The sequence below is a fragment of the Hemicordylus capensis genome, chromosome 4 (assembly GCF_027244095.1).
Source record: "Hemicordylus capensis ecotype Gifberg chromosome 4, rHemCap1.1.pri, whole genome shotgun sequence".
NCBI lineage: Eukaryota > Metazoa > Chordata > Lepidosauria > Squamata > Cordylidae > Hemicordylus > Hemicordylus capensis.
This window is the reverse complement of record NC_069660.1, coordinates 293,082,945-293,097,864: the sequence shown is the minus strand read 5'-3', so window position 1 is coordinate 293,097,864 and position 14,920 is coordinate 293,082,945. Positions and strand designations below refer to the sequence as shown.

At 45.3% G+C, this 14,920-nt stretch overlaps 1 protein-coding gene across 6 annotated transcripts in view; it reads left to right on the top strand.

Moving 5' to 3' along the window:
- SYBU (syntabulin) overlaps window positions 1–14,920 on the top strand; it is a 53,271-nt gene that overhangs the window by 16,517 nt on the left and 21,834 nt on the right. For 3 of the 6 annotated variants that reach the window (XM_053313478.1, XM_053313482.1, XM_053313479.1), the window contains exon 3: window positions 9,233–9,430. The exons of 2 other annotated variants lie outside the window; for them this stretch is intronic. In XM_053313478.1, the coding sequence (XP_053169453.1) occupies window positions 9,233–9,430 (198 nt within the window). Of the gene's footprint in view, window positions 1–4,142; window positions 4,406–9,232; window positions 9,431–14,920 lie in introns of those variants that run through there. One more of the 6 variants, XM_053313480.1, reaches the window with a different exon arrangement.

The window sequence follows — 14,920 nt, the reverse complement described above, 5'->3', positions numbered from 1 at the left end:
CTTGCTACAACTGTGCCAAATTTGGTTCAAATCGGTTAGTCCTCAAGTTAGTGCACTTGCACCTCAAAAGTTCACACATCTACCATCTTGGATCAGGGTGGATGACATCATCACAAGCTACACCATTGGAGCAGCCTTATGTGTCCATACAGCTGTAGCAAATTTGGTTCAAATCAGTTAGACTGTCCACACATAAGTGCACTTGCGCCTCAAAGGTTTACATGTCTGCCATCTTGAATTGGGTTGGATAACATCGTCCCAATCTATGCCGTTGAGGTGTCCCTACAGCTGTAGCTAATTTGGTTCAAATCAGTTAAGCGGTTCATAAGTTCGCTCACTCATGCCTCCAAAGTTTACATGTCCACTATCTTGAATTGGGATGGATGACATCATCATAAACTACGCCATTGAGGTGTCCCTCTGTGCCCCTACAGCTGCAGCAAATTTGGTTCAAATCGGTTAAGCATTTCCCAAGTTAACCCACTTGCACCTCATAAGTTTACCTGTCTGCCATCTTGAATCGCTTTGGCTGGCATCATCATAAACTATGCCATTGAGGTGTCCCTCTGTGTCACTCACTGCAACTGTACCCAATTTGGTTCAAATGGGGTGGCAGCCCACAAATTAGCCTGTTTGTGCCTCAGATGTTCATGCGGCCGCCATCTTGAATTGGAGTGGATGACATCATCACACACTAGGCCATTTGGGAATCCCTATGTGTCCCTACAGCTGTAGCAAATTTGGTTCAAATCAGTTAAGCGGTTCACGAGTTAGCCCACTTGCGCCTCAAAAGTGTACGCATCTGCAATTTTGGATCGGGATGGATGACATCACAAACTACGCTGTTGAGGTGTCCCTATAACTGTACCTGATTTGGTTCATATTGGTCCAGGCATTGCAAAGTTGATGACGGGGGGACACATGGACGCACACACAGAATGCCGGGTGACCCTGGAAAGTAGGCTAATAACAGAAATCAAACAGAAATCCAAACAGTGGTGGGTGGTGAGAAATGCTTCCATGTGTGCATGGAGAGAATGGGTAATTTTTCCCTCCCTCTGTAACCACTGTGCATCCTGGAAACATGATCCTGAGGATTGTAGGACCCCCTCATGCTTAATGATTTAGTGTAGCACGAGTCCTTCTACTAAGTGATTGTCCTTGTATCCATGCACCTGCTTCGTAAACCAAGCAGGTTGGCCTTTGCTTCTGTCTTCATGTGCTTTGTATATCAATCAGCATGGTGAGCTATCAAAGAACAGTTCTTCATAATTTATCCCCCGATCTGCCTCTGCTTCAGCTCATTTCTTTTATGCACACACAATGCAAAATGTCCTTAGAAAAACATGTAAACAACCATCAGAATATCAGATAGAGATTGATACAGCCTAATACAATTCAGAATATATTGGGTGGTGCCAATATTAGCCGTCTTGCATTGAAAAGGATACAATACAAAATACTGCTATGTGCTGGGGAAATGTTGTTGTATCAAAGCAGATAAAATTGTTCTGATTCAGTGCACAGCCCTATACATCAGATCTGGACTAGGATGGTGGATTTGGACTTGGTAGATCTCTGATGAAGCCCCATTTCAGCCATATAGGTTCTGTTCAGCCATGAATACAGTAGGTTATTTGTAAAATGGGAATACTGGTAAATTCAGGGGTGTAGCAAGGTTGGAGTGGGCCCTGAGACAAACGTGAGGCTCCTGTTTCTTCTTCAGAGAGGTGTGAGGGAGAGATGAAAGATCAGGCTGTCCCTCAGCTGGTGGGCCCCCCTCCCTTAAGAGTCCAGGAACTTTTATTTATTTAAAATATGTATATCCTGCCCCTCCAGTACACTACTGCTCAGGGTGGTTCACAACATCAACAACACAAATGCAATGTAAAGTAAAAGATTAATAACATTAAACAAGTTAAAAAACCAAACTAAAACCACATTTAAAATTACAAATTTTAAAAGTTTTAAATTAAAAGGTTAATTTAAAAGGTTAGCTTTAAAATGAGAATTAAAAAAAACCTACCAGATATAAGCAGGAGATAAAACATTTAAAAGCCTCTTTTAAAAGATGTGGTTTTAGTTGTTTTTTAAAAAAACAGAGGGAGGGAACATGGCAAAGCTCTTTGGGGAAGGTGTTCCAAAGCCAAGGGGCCACAACTGAAAAGGCCCTGCCAACCAGGTCTCTGTTAGAGGCGGGGCCATTAGCAGGGCCTGAGATGCTGAGTGGAGGGCCCTGGCAGGTTCATATGAGTGAATGCGGTCCGACAGGTACCCTGGCCCCAAGCCATGTAGAGCTTTAAAGGTCAAGACCAGCACTTTGAATCTAGCCCCAAGCAGACCTGTAACCAATGAAGCTGCTGCAGGATGGGTGTGACAATCATGAAGTGACTTGCTCCTATGAGCATCCTTGCAGCAGCATTCCTTGCAGACCAGTTTAAGCTTCTGAACCATCTTCAAGGGCAGCCCCACGTAGAGCGCATTGCAGTAGTCCAATCCGGATGTTAGCAAAGCATGAGTGACTGAGGTCAGGTTCGACTTCTCCAAGCAGAGTTGCAACTGCTGTACCAGCCATAGCTGGTAAAAAGCACCTCTGCACACCGCTGCCACCTGAGCCTCCAAGGACAGTGTTGGGTCCAGGAACACCCCCCAAGCTGCGTACTTTGTCTTTCAGAGGGAGTGTGACCCCATCCAAGACCAGATTTACCTCACTACTGGATGATCAGTTTTACCAACCCAGAGCACTTCTGTCTTCTCTGGATTAAGTTTTGGCTTGTTTGCCCCCATCCAGTCCACAACAGCCTCCAAACCCTTTTATCCTCTCTTGTTCACTTATAACTATGCCCCTGGTAACCCAGTCATCCCTTGCCAACCGCGGCTTTGCCCAACACGGTTTTCGGTATATGTGACTGGGTTTTTGTAGACTGTCTTGCCTACCATGATTTGAGCATATGTGTGTGAGAGAGAGGAGAGAGAGAGAGGAGGGAAGGGGAGAGAATCTCCCCTGCACTGAGGCTCTCCCCACCACGCCGAGAAGCAGAGGCGAGACGAGAGAGAGAGGGGGAGAGAGTCTTCCCTGTGCTAAGTTTCCCCCCCCTGCTACCAAGTTTCTCCCCCACCAGCGCATGCCGAGGCAGCAGCGTTCTTCCCCGCTTGTTGTTCCTGCTGCCGCTCTTCCTTTCTTCCCCACCACGCACTCTGGAGCTAGGGCAGATGCATTTCTCCTTCCTCTCACCACCGCTTCCCCTGTGACCCCATGGCTCTTCTTCATGCGGGGCTGGTGGAGAGTGAGGTGGAGTGGGTGGAGGGCTGGGGAGGGAGGGGAAACGGAGGAGAGCGAGGGGCTGTGGTCCCCCTAACCCCGATACCCATAGACTTTTTTATTTTTTATTTTATTTTATTTTATTTTATTAAATTTATATACCGCCCCAAACCAAAGTCTCAGGGCGGTTCACAATTATAAAACAACAATACAAATAAATAAAACATTAAAATCAATTAAAACTCCAAAAGGCTGCTTAAAACGAAAACAGATTACAATATTTAAAATTACAAAAGCTTCTTAGTTACCCCGGTTTTGCCAACTGTGGGCATTTGTGAGGACGGAAGGGACGGCTGTAATTATCTATTTAATCAGAGTACTTTGCCCATTAAGACTGCTATATAAATAATCACTCACTTGCAATCAACCTAATACAAATGTCATGCACCTTCATAACTTACTCTTTGAGGGCGTCTAGCAAAGCATTTGGGCATATAGCAAAGCATATAATACGGCAGCATGTTGCCTCATCACCAGGCCTTAAGAAGGCCTCATCTACTGAATCCTTCATGAGCTTTGAGCTTTATTACTATATCTCTACCTTCCAGGCACTGGGCCATCTTTGCTGTTGACTTGCAATCTTGGCTTCAGCATACATAACATTATTTGTCATGGTTTGGGGAAGAATACAGCACATTCTTGATTTCTGGGCAATGGAGGATTTTGAAGTGCTTGTTCTGTTAAGAGGTTAACTTAGATGCATCCTACTGGAGCTGTCAGCCAAGTTAAAGCTGATGCCTAACTGTGTTGTAACAGGCTGCCTTGTGAAAAGGGGCGTAGCATAACATTTTGTGCCATTCCGAGGTTAGTCTTGCCAAGTCAGGAAAGCAGAAAGTTGACAGAATGGATCTTTTTCATTTGCTATGATCAAGAGGGGGAGGAAGAACTGCTGGTACTGAGCTCATGGTTTTCTGCCCCCACCGAGTCCTTCCTTCCCTTCCTTCCCATTTTTTCGGTGGAACTGCATCTGCAACTTTGGGCAGTTTTTCTCACAGAGGGAAATGTTACCTTCGGGTACCAACAGACAGCGTGGAAACTTTCTCTGCGTTCCACTCGTGAGTAAGGCTGAGACTTCGCAATCTGGTAATTCCTTATTATATATGTTGTGGAAGCATTTATGGATTGGTCGCTCTCCAGTCTGATCAACAGTTTTTGCTAAGGAATCCTGACAGGCTTCTGGATCTTGCCGCAGAATTGCTAAACTGGCAGTGTGGGCAAGGATGATGTCTTCAAGCATCTCCCAAATGTCAGCATCTGAGCTAGCCAACTGCTCCCCGTGATTTATTGGGCAGTAACTCTTGACACAAAGAACAGATTGTGACAGGGCTGTGGAGGTCACCAGGAAACATACATGCTAGTTGTAGACAGTTCTTTCAGGGACCTCTGGGCAAATGATGGTGAGCTTGCATTGGGGGGCAAGAATCACCTTATTTTGTACCTGGTTTCCTTGTGAAGCTACAGATGGAGATTTCTCTTCCTGATTTGAAGCTGGTGCACTGTAATGTTCCTAGAGGTCAGTGGATTGAATCTCATCTTGTGATGATAGCCTTAAGCTAGCTACTATCTCTCAGACTCAGTGCCCTCCTCCATCTGCAGTCTGGGAAGTACTGAATAGTGTCCTACCTTACCTTACAGGGCTGTGGTAAGGATTGTAGGATTAGTGTTCATTTGTATCCTGCTTTTCTCTTGAAAATGTTGAAAACGGCTTACAAAAAACCATGCATGTAAAGCTCTTGGAACACTCAAAAGTTGCTACATAAATGCTAGATAAATAAATTATTTACCAGTTTTGCTGTTGTGTTCTTCTGTTCATTTGTTGACAGGTTTGCTGAACAGGAAGAAATGTTGTTAAATAAGATCAAACTCTGAACAGATCTCACTGGTTCTTTCCTTTCCTTTCCTTCCTTCCTACTGTGCAGTAATATATACAGTGTGTGTGTCTGTATCTGTGTGTCTGTGTACACACATAGACACTTTTTGTTTTTTGCTTTTGTCAAAGACAGAGACACCTATATGCATCTATGGTAACAAATTCACTGGAGTTTGTGTTGCATGCATTTGCTATTACAATAAAGCAAAAACATTCTGCTGTTCTCCCTGTTCTGTATTTTTTAGTGTACTAATAATTATTGTTTACTAATCTAGCACAGTGTACTGTGTGATTTTTATCTGATTCCTCATGTAACTCAGTGAGGTAGATCATGATAATTACAATCCCTGCTTTTCAGAGTGAATCAAGGCTGAGGCTGCAGTTCTGTGAACATTCACTGGGGAACTGAGTCAGATTTTCTTCTGAGTGAACATGCATAAGATCAAGCTGTGTGAGAGAGTGACTTTGGAAGACCATACAGTACATTCATGACTGGGCAGGGACTTGGATCCAGATTGCTCTGGTTCAAGAAAGACCCATGTCTAGTGACTTCAGTGTTATGTACTGTGGCAGGGATCCAAAGAGCTGCTGGGACCGATGCAAGGAACTTGTGCTAGCCCAGTGGAATGCTTGGCTTCTATTTCTTTGAACAGCTGATCTCTGGTGCTATGTCACAAAGTGCTTTTGAAATGCTGCCTCAGTTTCAGAAGCAGCTTGTTATGTGGATTGAGAGTGGCCGTTCAGCAAAATAGAGTCTGCAACCCTTCTGGCTTCATGGAACACACTCCCCACTTCTTTGGAACCTGACCTCTGCATGTACATGTGCAAAAGAGAATATTACAATTATTCTAGAGAGGAAAATGAGATGCCCTGACTTAAAATACCCCCAATGTCCCCCATTTCCAACAAATCTTAATCTCACGGATAAAGAGGTGACCTCTGCCATAAGCCTAGCTTGCCTCGAGTGATGGACAATGTTCTTAGATGTGCAGCTGCTCTTTTGGGTGATGGCGGAAATTTTGATCCTGCAGGAGATGGAGCATTCAAATGTACATCTGATACTGACATGCATGGAAAAAATGTCTCTGGCAGCACGTTGGGTATCGCAACTGTACAGATGTACATTTTCCAGGTGACTGCTGCGGGGAGAGGTTTACGCCAGTGTTAGGTGTACGGCTTGTTAAAAATAACAGAAGTGTCCTAGGCAAGAGGCGTGCATGCAACAGAACCCCTCATTGTCTGCAGCTGAATTCAAAAGCCTGGCTTAGTTATTGGTCTGTCTAAAGGTCATCAGCGACGAGCCAAGAGGAGGGACGGTTGTCAGTGCCAAGTTCACTTTGTTCCCATGATAAGCAGTCTGGTGTCCATGAACGCAGGCTGCTTTCAGCTAATTTCAGTTAAAATGGAAGAGTGAGGAACTGAGGGTAGCGTTTGAGACGGATGCAGACATTTTACTTATATGTGTAATTCTGTTGTGGATTCTGTACTTCCTATTTCTGAGAGAACATCCAGAAGAAGAGCTGGCTGCTGGCACTCTTGAGCATGTTGAGTGGCCCTCCCTGAAGCAATTGGGTCATTTCTGTTTGGGGTTGGGAAAAGGACCACTCTGTCATGGAAACATAGGAAGCTGCCTTATAACGAGTCAGATCCTTGGGCTATCTAGCTCAGTAGGGTCTACACTGACTGGCAGCAACTCTCCAAGGTTTCAGGCAAGAGTCTCTCAACCCTACCTGGAGATGCTTCCAGGGATTCAACCTGAGACCTTTTGCATGCAAAGCAGGTGTTCTTCCACTGAGCTATAATGCATATACTGCACCACCCCCTAGCCGAGAGCAGGGTTCTTGTTATGTGAAGCTCCCAAAGGTCCAGACCAGTGGTGGATGTGAGCAGATAGGGTCGGAGGTGGAGAACTGGCACGGCATGGGGCAGGAGCGCCAACCTGAGTGATCACACTTTACAAGGCTCAAATGCTTAAATTCTCAAAAGGAAAGATCCCAGACTCAGGTTCGTTTGTCACCTCCCTTAATTCTAAGGGAGACAGCCAGCATAGTTCAGTTGCTAAGAGACTTGTGATGGTTGCCACAAAATAACGCACTGTGTGAAGCATTTTGAATAGTCTAAAAGCTAATATATATAATTATGTTTCTCATAAGCGTGTGGGAATAGGCCGCATTTGCTCAATGGTGATGGGAGACTGTGGCTGACGTCCTAAGTAGCTAAGTGTGTGTTTGCATTTGGAGGCTCTTCAGGGAGACAGCAGGGGCCCACAGACAACTCCACCCCTAGGCCTCCAGGCACACTCTTGTGCCAGCAGGCCAAACTTCCCAGCTCTGTCTGCACTCTAGAACAGGGATTCTCAATGTTGGGTCCTCAGATGTTATTGGACTTCAGCTCCCATAATTCCCAGCCAAAGGTCACTGGGGCTGGGGAATATGGGAGTTGAAGTCCAATAACTTCTGGGGACCCAACGTTGATAATCCCTGCTAGAAGCACTCAGTAAGAGGAGAAACAAGTGGCTGGCCCTCAGCGGTGTGTTTCTTCTCTCGCAGAGAGGTTCTGGAGCATGGGCAGAACTGGGAAGTTTCACCTGCTGATGCAACAATGCGCGCAGAGAAGTGGGAAGTGTTGCGCATGGCCCCTGCTCATGTCCCCATAGAGCCTGTTGACGCGTGCACTCTATTAGATTGTCAGCTGTTGTGTACTCTGAGAGGTACCTTGTATATAAGCTTCTTTAAATAGGGGTGAGGGTTTTATTTATAGGGTGGGTATAACTAAAGCAGAGGTGATGGGACTCCCTGACCAGAACCTGCCAGAGATGGCTTGCTTTCTGTTTCCACCTCTGCTTCAGAACAGGTTGTCTCTCCACATATGCTCAGCTCAGGCTTTTGTTTTCCGTACCAGAACTGAGCTCTACAGTCCTTTCATACCAAATTTCACTCCTTCATTCCACCCCAAAATTTCTTCATTTCAGCAGCCTAACTTGGGGCAGGGATGGGGTGGGTGGGATGTTGTGGCTATAGTTGGGAATCAGAAACTCTTGAAGATGCTTTGCAGACCACCCAGAGATCTGCCAGTAGATTCCAACCTACTGTCTGCCTGTCCTGTTGTACAGCAGAAATTTTGAGGTGGTTTGGATTATGTGTCCACTAAAGGTAAAGTAAAGTGTGTCGTCGAATCGGTTTCGATTCCTGGTGCCCACAGAGCCCTGTGTTTTTCCTTTGGTAGGGGTTTACCATTGCCTCCTCCCGCGCAGTATGAGATGATGCCTTTCAGTACCTTCCTATATCACTGCTGCTTGATATAGGGGTTTCCCATAGTCTGTGAAACATAGCGGCGGGGATTCGAACCGGCAACCTCCGGCTTGATAATCAAGTCATTTCCCTTCTGCGCCTTTAGGTGGCTAGCCTTTCCTAAACACATGTGGGAGGAGTGTGGGCATCCCCGTCCCCAGTACAGTACACTACCTCCTAATTGCATCCGTCTATTTGAATCGCTCCCAACCTGCAAATTAAATACTACACGCCTGTAGTTTGTGTGTTAGGGTCAGTTCGGACGAGCCACCCACCCCAATACCATTAGGAGGTGGTGCATGCACCCGATGAGAATGCAGTTGTCTGCACCCATGCAACTCCCCACGCACTTAGTGCAGGTAGTTCAGAGTCTACTCTGACCGGCACTTTGTGTCAGTGCATGGTCTGCCCCTGCTGTGCTAATTAAAGGGAGATTGATCTTAATTACTTGTCTCCTTTGATTTTAGATCTTCACAGTGCAGCAGCAGTTTTTACAGTCCTTGTACATCCAAATACCCAGCTGCCACTCCAAAATTATGCTCCCCATGTTTTAAATGCAGAACTGCCCTGCTGATGAGAGCCTTATCTATCTACCAGCACACAGACATTATGCTTCATTGGAAATCACTGACTGCACAGTGCAATAGAAAAGAGAGAGAGAGAGGGAGAGAGAGCCAAACCCTGATTCTCTGCCACCTGTTTTATCCAACAAGTAATCTTTCTTGTGGCATATTTATCTCCTGTTTTCAGATGACACAGGTTGCCCCAGTAGCCAGTCGGTATCTCCAGTCAAGACTCCTCCTGATGCTGGAAATAGTCCAGTGAGTTTTTGTACAGCCAGTGATGGAGACTACACAAGGAAGAAATTTAATTCAGGAACAATGGGGGACGGAACTCAACAGTCAGCTCGATATAAGAAGGAAACAAAGGGGAGCCTCATAAAGCCTGGTAAGATCACTTTAGATCTTGGCACTTGTAGATGCTGACTTTAAAAAAAATCTATTGTATGTTTTTCCAAAATACAGCATCCAGTTTTAGTTTAGCAGACATTGTCTGCATTTACCAAAATATATGGTTTGCTCGATTTTTGCATTTTTAGATGCAATCTTTGTTTTTAATGGTGCATTTTTTTAAAAAAAAAAACCTTCTTGCAACAAGAGTCTAAGCCTATAAAGAATAAAAAATAAATGAACCACAGTGTTACTTAAAAAAAATATTGGAGGCTGAATAATAAAAGGTAAAGGAGCATTTGAGGCCTCAATTTAATATGTATAATCAGGATGTGCTTGGGCAGCTGGAATGCAATGCAAATTCCTGTGCTGCTTGGTAGAGTCTGCTTTTTGTTTTTGTCATTGTTCTGTTGTTTCACAACACCTGGGGATGATTTACTACTAGAATAAAATGTTCCTTTCTCTGTATTTTGAAATGCATGATGGTGACCAAGGAATCAATATATAATTTGACTTTTCCCACCGTTATACTTATTTACGTTGGCTTTGCTCATAATTTTTATTCTGTGGGTGTTGACTAGCTTCTGTTGATCTCACTAACCATTAAGTACTAATTTTAATTTCAGCAGAAAGCATAATTATGTGAATAAATAGATTCAACACTTCACTTACTTACTCACCAACTACATTTATATGTTGCCTTTCTGCCAAAGCTCTCAGTATGGTTTAGAAGTGGGATAACAGCTTAGAATCTAAGACACTGATACAATAGATAGAAGGGAGGAGAAAAATTGGCATATTTGGATGCCAATTGCATGCTATTACATAAGCAAGTTACGTCATGAGCAGATGGCATGGTCAGGCCAAGAGGGAGTTCTGGGATTGGAGGAGCCAAATGCTGATGCTGTATTGGGGGCTTGGTGAAGGATGGTACACCCAGATGCACCAGTACCTAGAGAAGAGAGACAGCTTCCTGGTGCTATATGGCCAGCTCACCACAGCTCCATGGCACTGAAAGGAGGGGGTGGAATATCTAGACTCCTTCCCACAACCCACTTCTTTGCATTAACCTTCACATGATTTAGGAACCACAGGTGGGATGTTCCAAGGAAAAGTTGTGATATGTAGGATCTCAAGCAGGCTCTTAAGACTTCATCTTGATTCAGAAGCATGGCATTCTATTCTCAGAGGAAGCACACTCCTTGCAAAGAGTGTTATGAAATGGCATTTATAATTTTGTGCTTGGATTGTGACTTGATTCACAGTTTGTTTCAAGGATCAGCAGATTGTGAGGTGGGGGGAATAATGTGTGCACCGTTCGGACACAATGACAGCATCTGTGAAAGTGAATAGTGCCTTTGTTATGGGTATTGCTGAGTAGGTTTTAGACAATTGTTTTGCATTGGCCCATGGGGTTGAAATGCCCTTTGCTGCTTAGTCCACTTCTATCAGAGGTTAGATTTTAAAGGACCATCTGCTTTCACTGTAAAGTTGGAAATCAAGACAGCATTTTCCCCACTATGTGATATCTAATAGGATAATGCTGTCTCTATTTTTGGTTAGGAACATAGGAAGCTGCCATATACTGAGTCAGACCATTGGTTTATCTAGTTCAGTATTGTCTTCACAGACTGGCAGCGGCTTCTCCGTGGTTTTGTGGGGGTTCTGTGGGGGTGAGGGAAAGTTGGTTGATGCTCATACCAGTTATTGCTAATAACTGTTGATTTTACAACAAACCTTGGCCTACATCCAAGTAAGAGTTGTGTGTGAGAAATGCTTTTGCATGCGCATGGAGGAAGGGTCACTTTTTGGTGGCCGACACATCCAAGAATATCCATCCTAGCACAGGAGGAGCTGCAACCCTGGAAGACTTTGCAATGGAGCTCAACTGCTGCGCAGGCAAGAGTGCGGAGGAGGAAGGGGTAGCAATTTTCGCTACTCCCTCCAAAAGCACCTTTTGACTTCAGAAATACATCCCCGAGAGCTGTGTGTGCATCAGGTCTGTGGTCGTGGGTGTATAGGGCTTTGATCTCACCTCTGCCATGTCCCGATCAGGATCCCCACACAGCTGCTATTTTCCAAGAGGAACACACTCTTAAGGGGCCCCCATGAGAGCTTCCCCCTTCTTGACCAATGGCAGCCGCAACAGGTGGGGCAGACATTCTGGATGGAGACTTTGGTGGAGGGAAGGGTTAAGGTCCCCTACCCACTGCCATGGGTCCAGATCCACAGAGGGCTTGATCTGTCTCCTGTTTACCAAAGAAAATTGAACCACATTGGGGCCAGTGACACATTCAGCGTTGCAGGTAGGTCATGTGTTTCGGCTTGCTTGCTTGCTTGCTTGCTTTATTTATTTATTTAACACATTTATATACCGCCCAAAACGCAAGTCTCTGGGCGGTTTACAAGACAATAAAAACAACAGATAAAAAGATTAAAACCTTACAACAGTTAAAATTTAAAATGTTAAAACTATTAAAAACACAATTAAAACAATATCTCATTAAAAGCCTGGGTGAACAAAGCTGCTGAATACTTTCTCTTATTGGGCCAGCTACTGTTGGTGAAACATTGGTTCACTGCTGGCTTTCCATCTCCCTTCTGCATCCAGCAGAAGCTGCTTCTCTTTACCTCCAAAGCCTTCCATGGCCTTGCCCCACCATGACGTTTCTGTGTGCAGAGCAACCGGGTCACCAGAAGTCTCTACAATACAGGACTGCTCTCCACATATAAACCAGTTCCCCTTTCCCCATCTCATGGACATCGTGTCTGAGATACCAAGCAAAGATGCAGCGAGAGAGCAGACTAACAGAACTTCCCAACGGACTGCACTGGTATGGCTGGGAAGCAGCAGTTTTTGAAGCCTCCCCTTCCCCAGCAAGCCCTTTGTGCCACCCGAAAATATGTCCCAGAGGGTTGCATAGCAGTGTGTCAGCTGCTGGCCTTTTGATGTCGTGCTCCTTTCAGCTAAGCATGTGTGCTTCTGGTGTTGGTTCTCCTTGATTGCGACCTTTATGATTTCTCTCATGCACACGAAGGGAAGCCATTTAGGAAGTAAATGTAACTGGATGAGCACTTCCTGTGACCTTTGGCCTGCCTACTGTACTGTACCACCCTGAGCCATCCAAGACAGAGCCTCTTGTCTATCGAATGATCATTAGCCTGGTGGCTAAAAGACTGAGCTACAGATTAGAAGGTTCCCAGTTCAAAACGGCATGCTGTCATGAGCTCTGCAAGCTGGATGGGAATGATAAGGGTGGAGCAAGGATGACCAGAAAATAAGACACGTGAAGCTCTTTGCATGCTCAAAACTCGGTTCTAATGTTGTGCATTACAAATGCTAAGTATTCAAGTATACCTATAACAACTTATATGTAAAGTATACATATGAAAGCCACCTAATGGCGCAGCAGGAAATGACTTACCTAGCAAGCATGAGGCTGCTGGTTCGAATCCCCGCAGGTATGTTTCCTAGACTATGAGAAGCACCTATATCGGGCAGCAGCAATATAAGAAGGTGCTGAAAGGCATCATCTCATACTGCGTGGGAGATGGCAATGGTAAACCCCTCCTGTATTCTACCAAAGAAAAACCCCAGGGCTCTGTGGTTGCCAGGAGTCGTCGACACCAACTCAAGGGCACACTACCTTTTAAAGTATACATATAACAACAACTGATATTTATATACCGTGTTTCAACGAAAGTTCCCAAAGCGGTTTACAGACTACTACCTACTTACTTACTTATTTAATACATTAAATAAACTAACTAACTAACTGCCCAGTACCGAAGGCTCTAGGTGGTTTACCACATAAAACAAACCAAGAACAAAACAAACCAAGAATTTAACAATTAAAACATACAAAACCCAGATTAAAATATCCATAAAATACCACCACCACTACTACTATGGATATTTATATGCCACTGTTCAACAAAAGTGCCCAAAGTGGTTTACATAGAGAAAGAAAAATACTGTAAATAAAGATGGCTCCCTGTCCCCAAAGGGCTCACAATATAAGGCAAACACCAATAGCCACCACTGGAGGGATGCTGTGTTGGGGCTGGGTAGGGCCGGTTGCTCTCCCCCTGCTCAATAAAGAGAATCGCCACTTTTTAAAGGTCCCTCTTTGCTCAGTTAGCAGGGGTCTCTGTAAAACTTCAGGGATAAAAATAAGTATATGAGTATAAAGTATTATGATAATGACTAATGGGGACCACTCTCCCTTTGCCTCTGATGCCTGGAATGCTCTCTTGCAGAGTGCCCATTCATTACCGTCCTTGAAATGCCTCTTTGGAACCCAACTTTTCAGTGAAGCCTTTTGGCTTAACCCCTCAGCCTCCATTCCCAGTGGATTCAAAGCCAACATAGGAAGCGGTCTTATACCGAGTCAGAACATGGGTCCATCTAGCGCCATATAGTTTGCCCTGACTGGCAGCAACTCTCCAAGGTTTCAGGCAGGAATCTTCTCCAGAGGCTCCTTTTAAAGAGGCGATTCTCTTCTGTTGAGCAGCGGGGAGAACAACTGGCCCTATCCAGCCCCAGCGCAGCTGGTCTCCCAGTGGGTATTGCTAGTGCCTACCTTATGTTTCTTTTAAGATCATGAGCCCTTGGGGGATAGGGAACTCACTTATTTATATATTGTGCATTTCTCTGTATAAACAGCTTTGAGAACTTTGGTTGAAAAGTGATATATACATATTCATGGTCGCCAGTGGCAGTTGGTAGGGGATGCAACATGGCAAGGTGGAAAAGGAGCCTTGGACACAGCTCATTCACACTCCTCTCGCCTTCTTCTTGCCCCACCCACTGCCTGTCTCCCTCTCTCTTCACCCCACTGCGGCATTATCCCCAACACACGGGCTGCATGCCTGGGCCTAACACTGCGGCAGGGCGAGAGGGAAACAGGCAGTCATGTGGGGCGAAAAGAAGGTGAGAGGGATGCGAATGAGCTGCACCTGCCTGCAGCCTTGGAGAAGCTGCTGCCAGTCTGTGAAGGCAATAGTGAGCTAGATAGACCAATGGTCTGACTCAGCATGTGGCAGCTTCCTATGTTCACCTGCAGCTTGTTTCCCACCTATCTTGTTCCATCCCTACTTTCCGCCACTGGTGGGGATAGTGGTAGCAGCAGTAGTGTGCACCGGCAGGGGGTGGGTGTTTAAGCATAAACTAGAAGGTGCTTACCCCCACTCCGGCTGCACCTGCAAACTGCTCCAAGCTGCAGAGTGCCGCCCATCACTCCCTGTGGCAGGGGATCGGCTCCGTGGAAGCCAAGAAGTTTTTCACACGGGGCTTTTAAAACCCTTTAACTCATATCTCCTCTGGAATGGAGGGGGTGCGTTCACATATTGGCCAGATTTACCCTGAAGTCCCTGCGAGTTATTGGAGAGCAGTTCAAGAGCCAGCGTGGTGTAGTGGTGAGAGTGCTGGACTAGGACCGGGGAGACCCGAGTTCAAATCTCCATTCAGCCATGATACTAGCTGGGT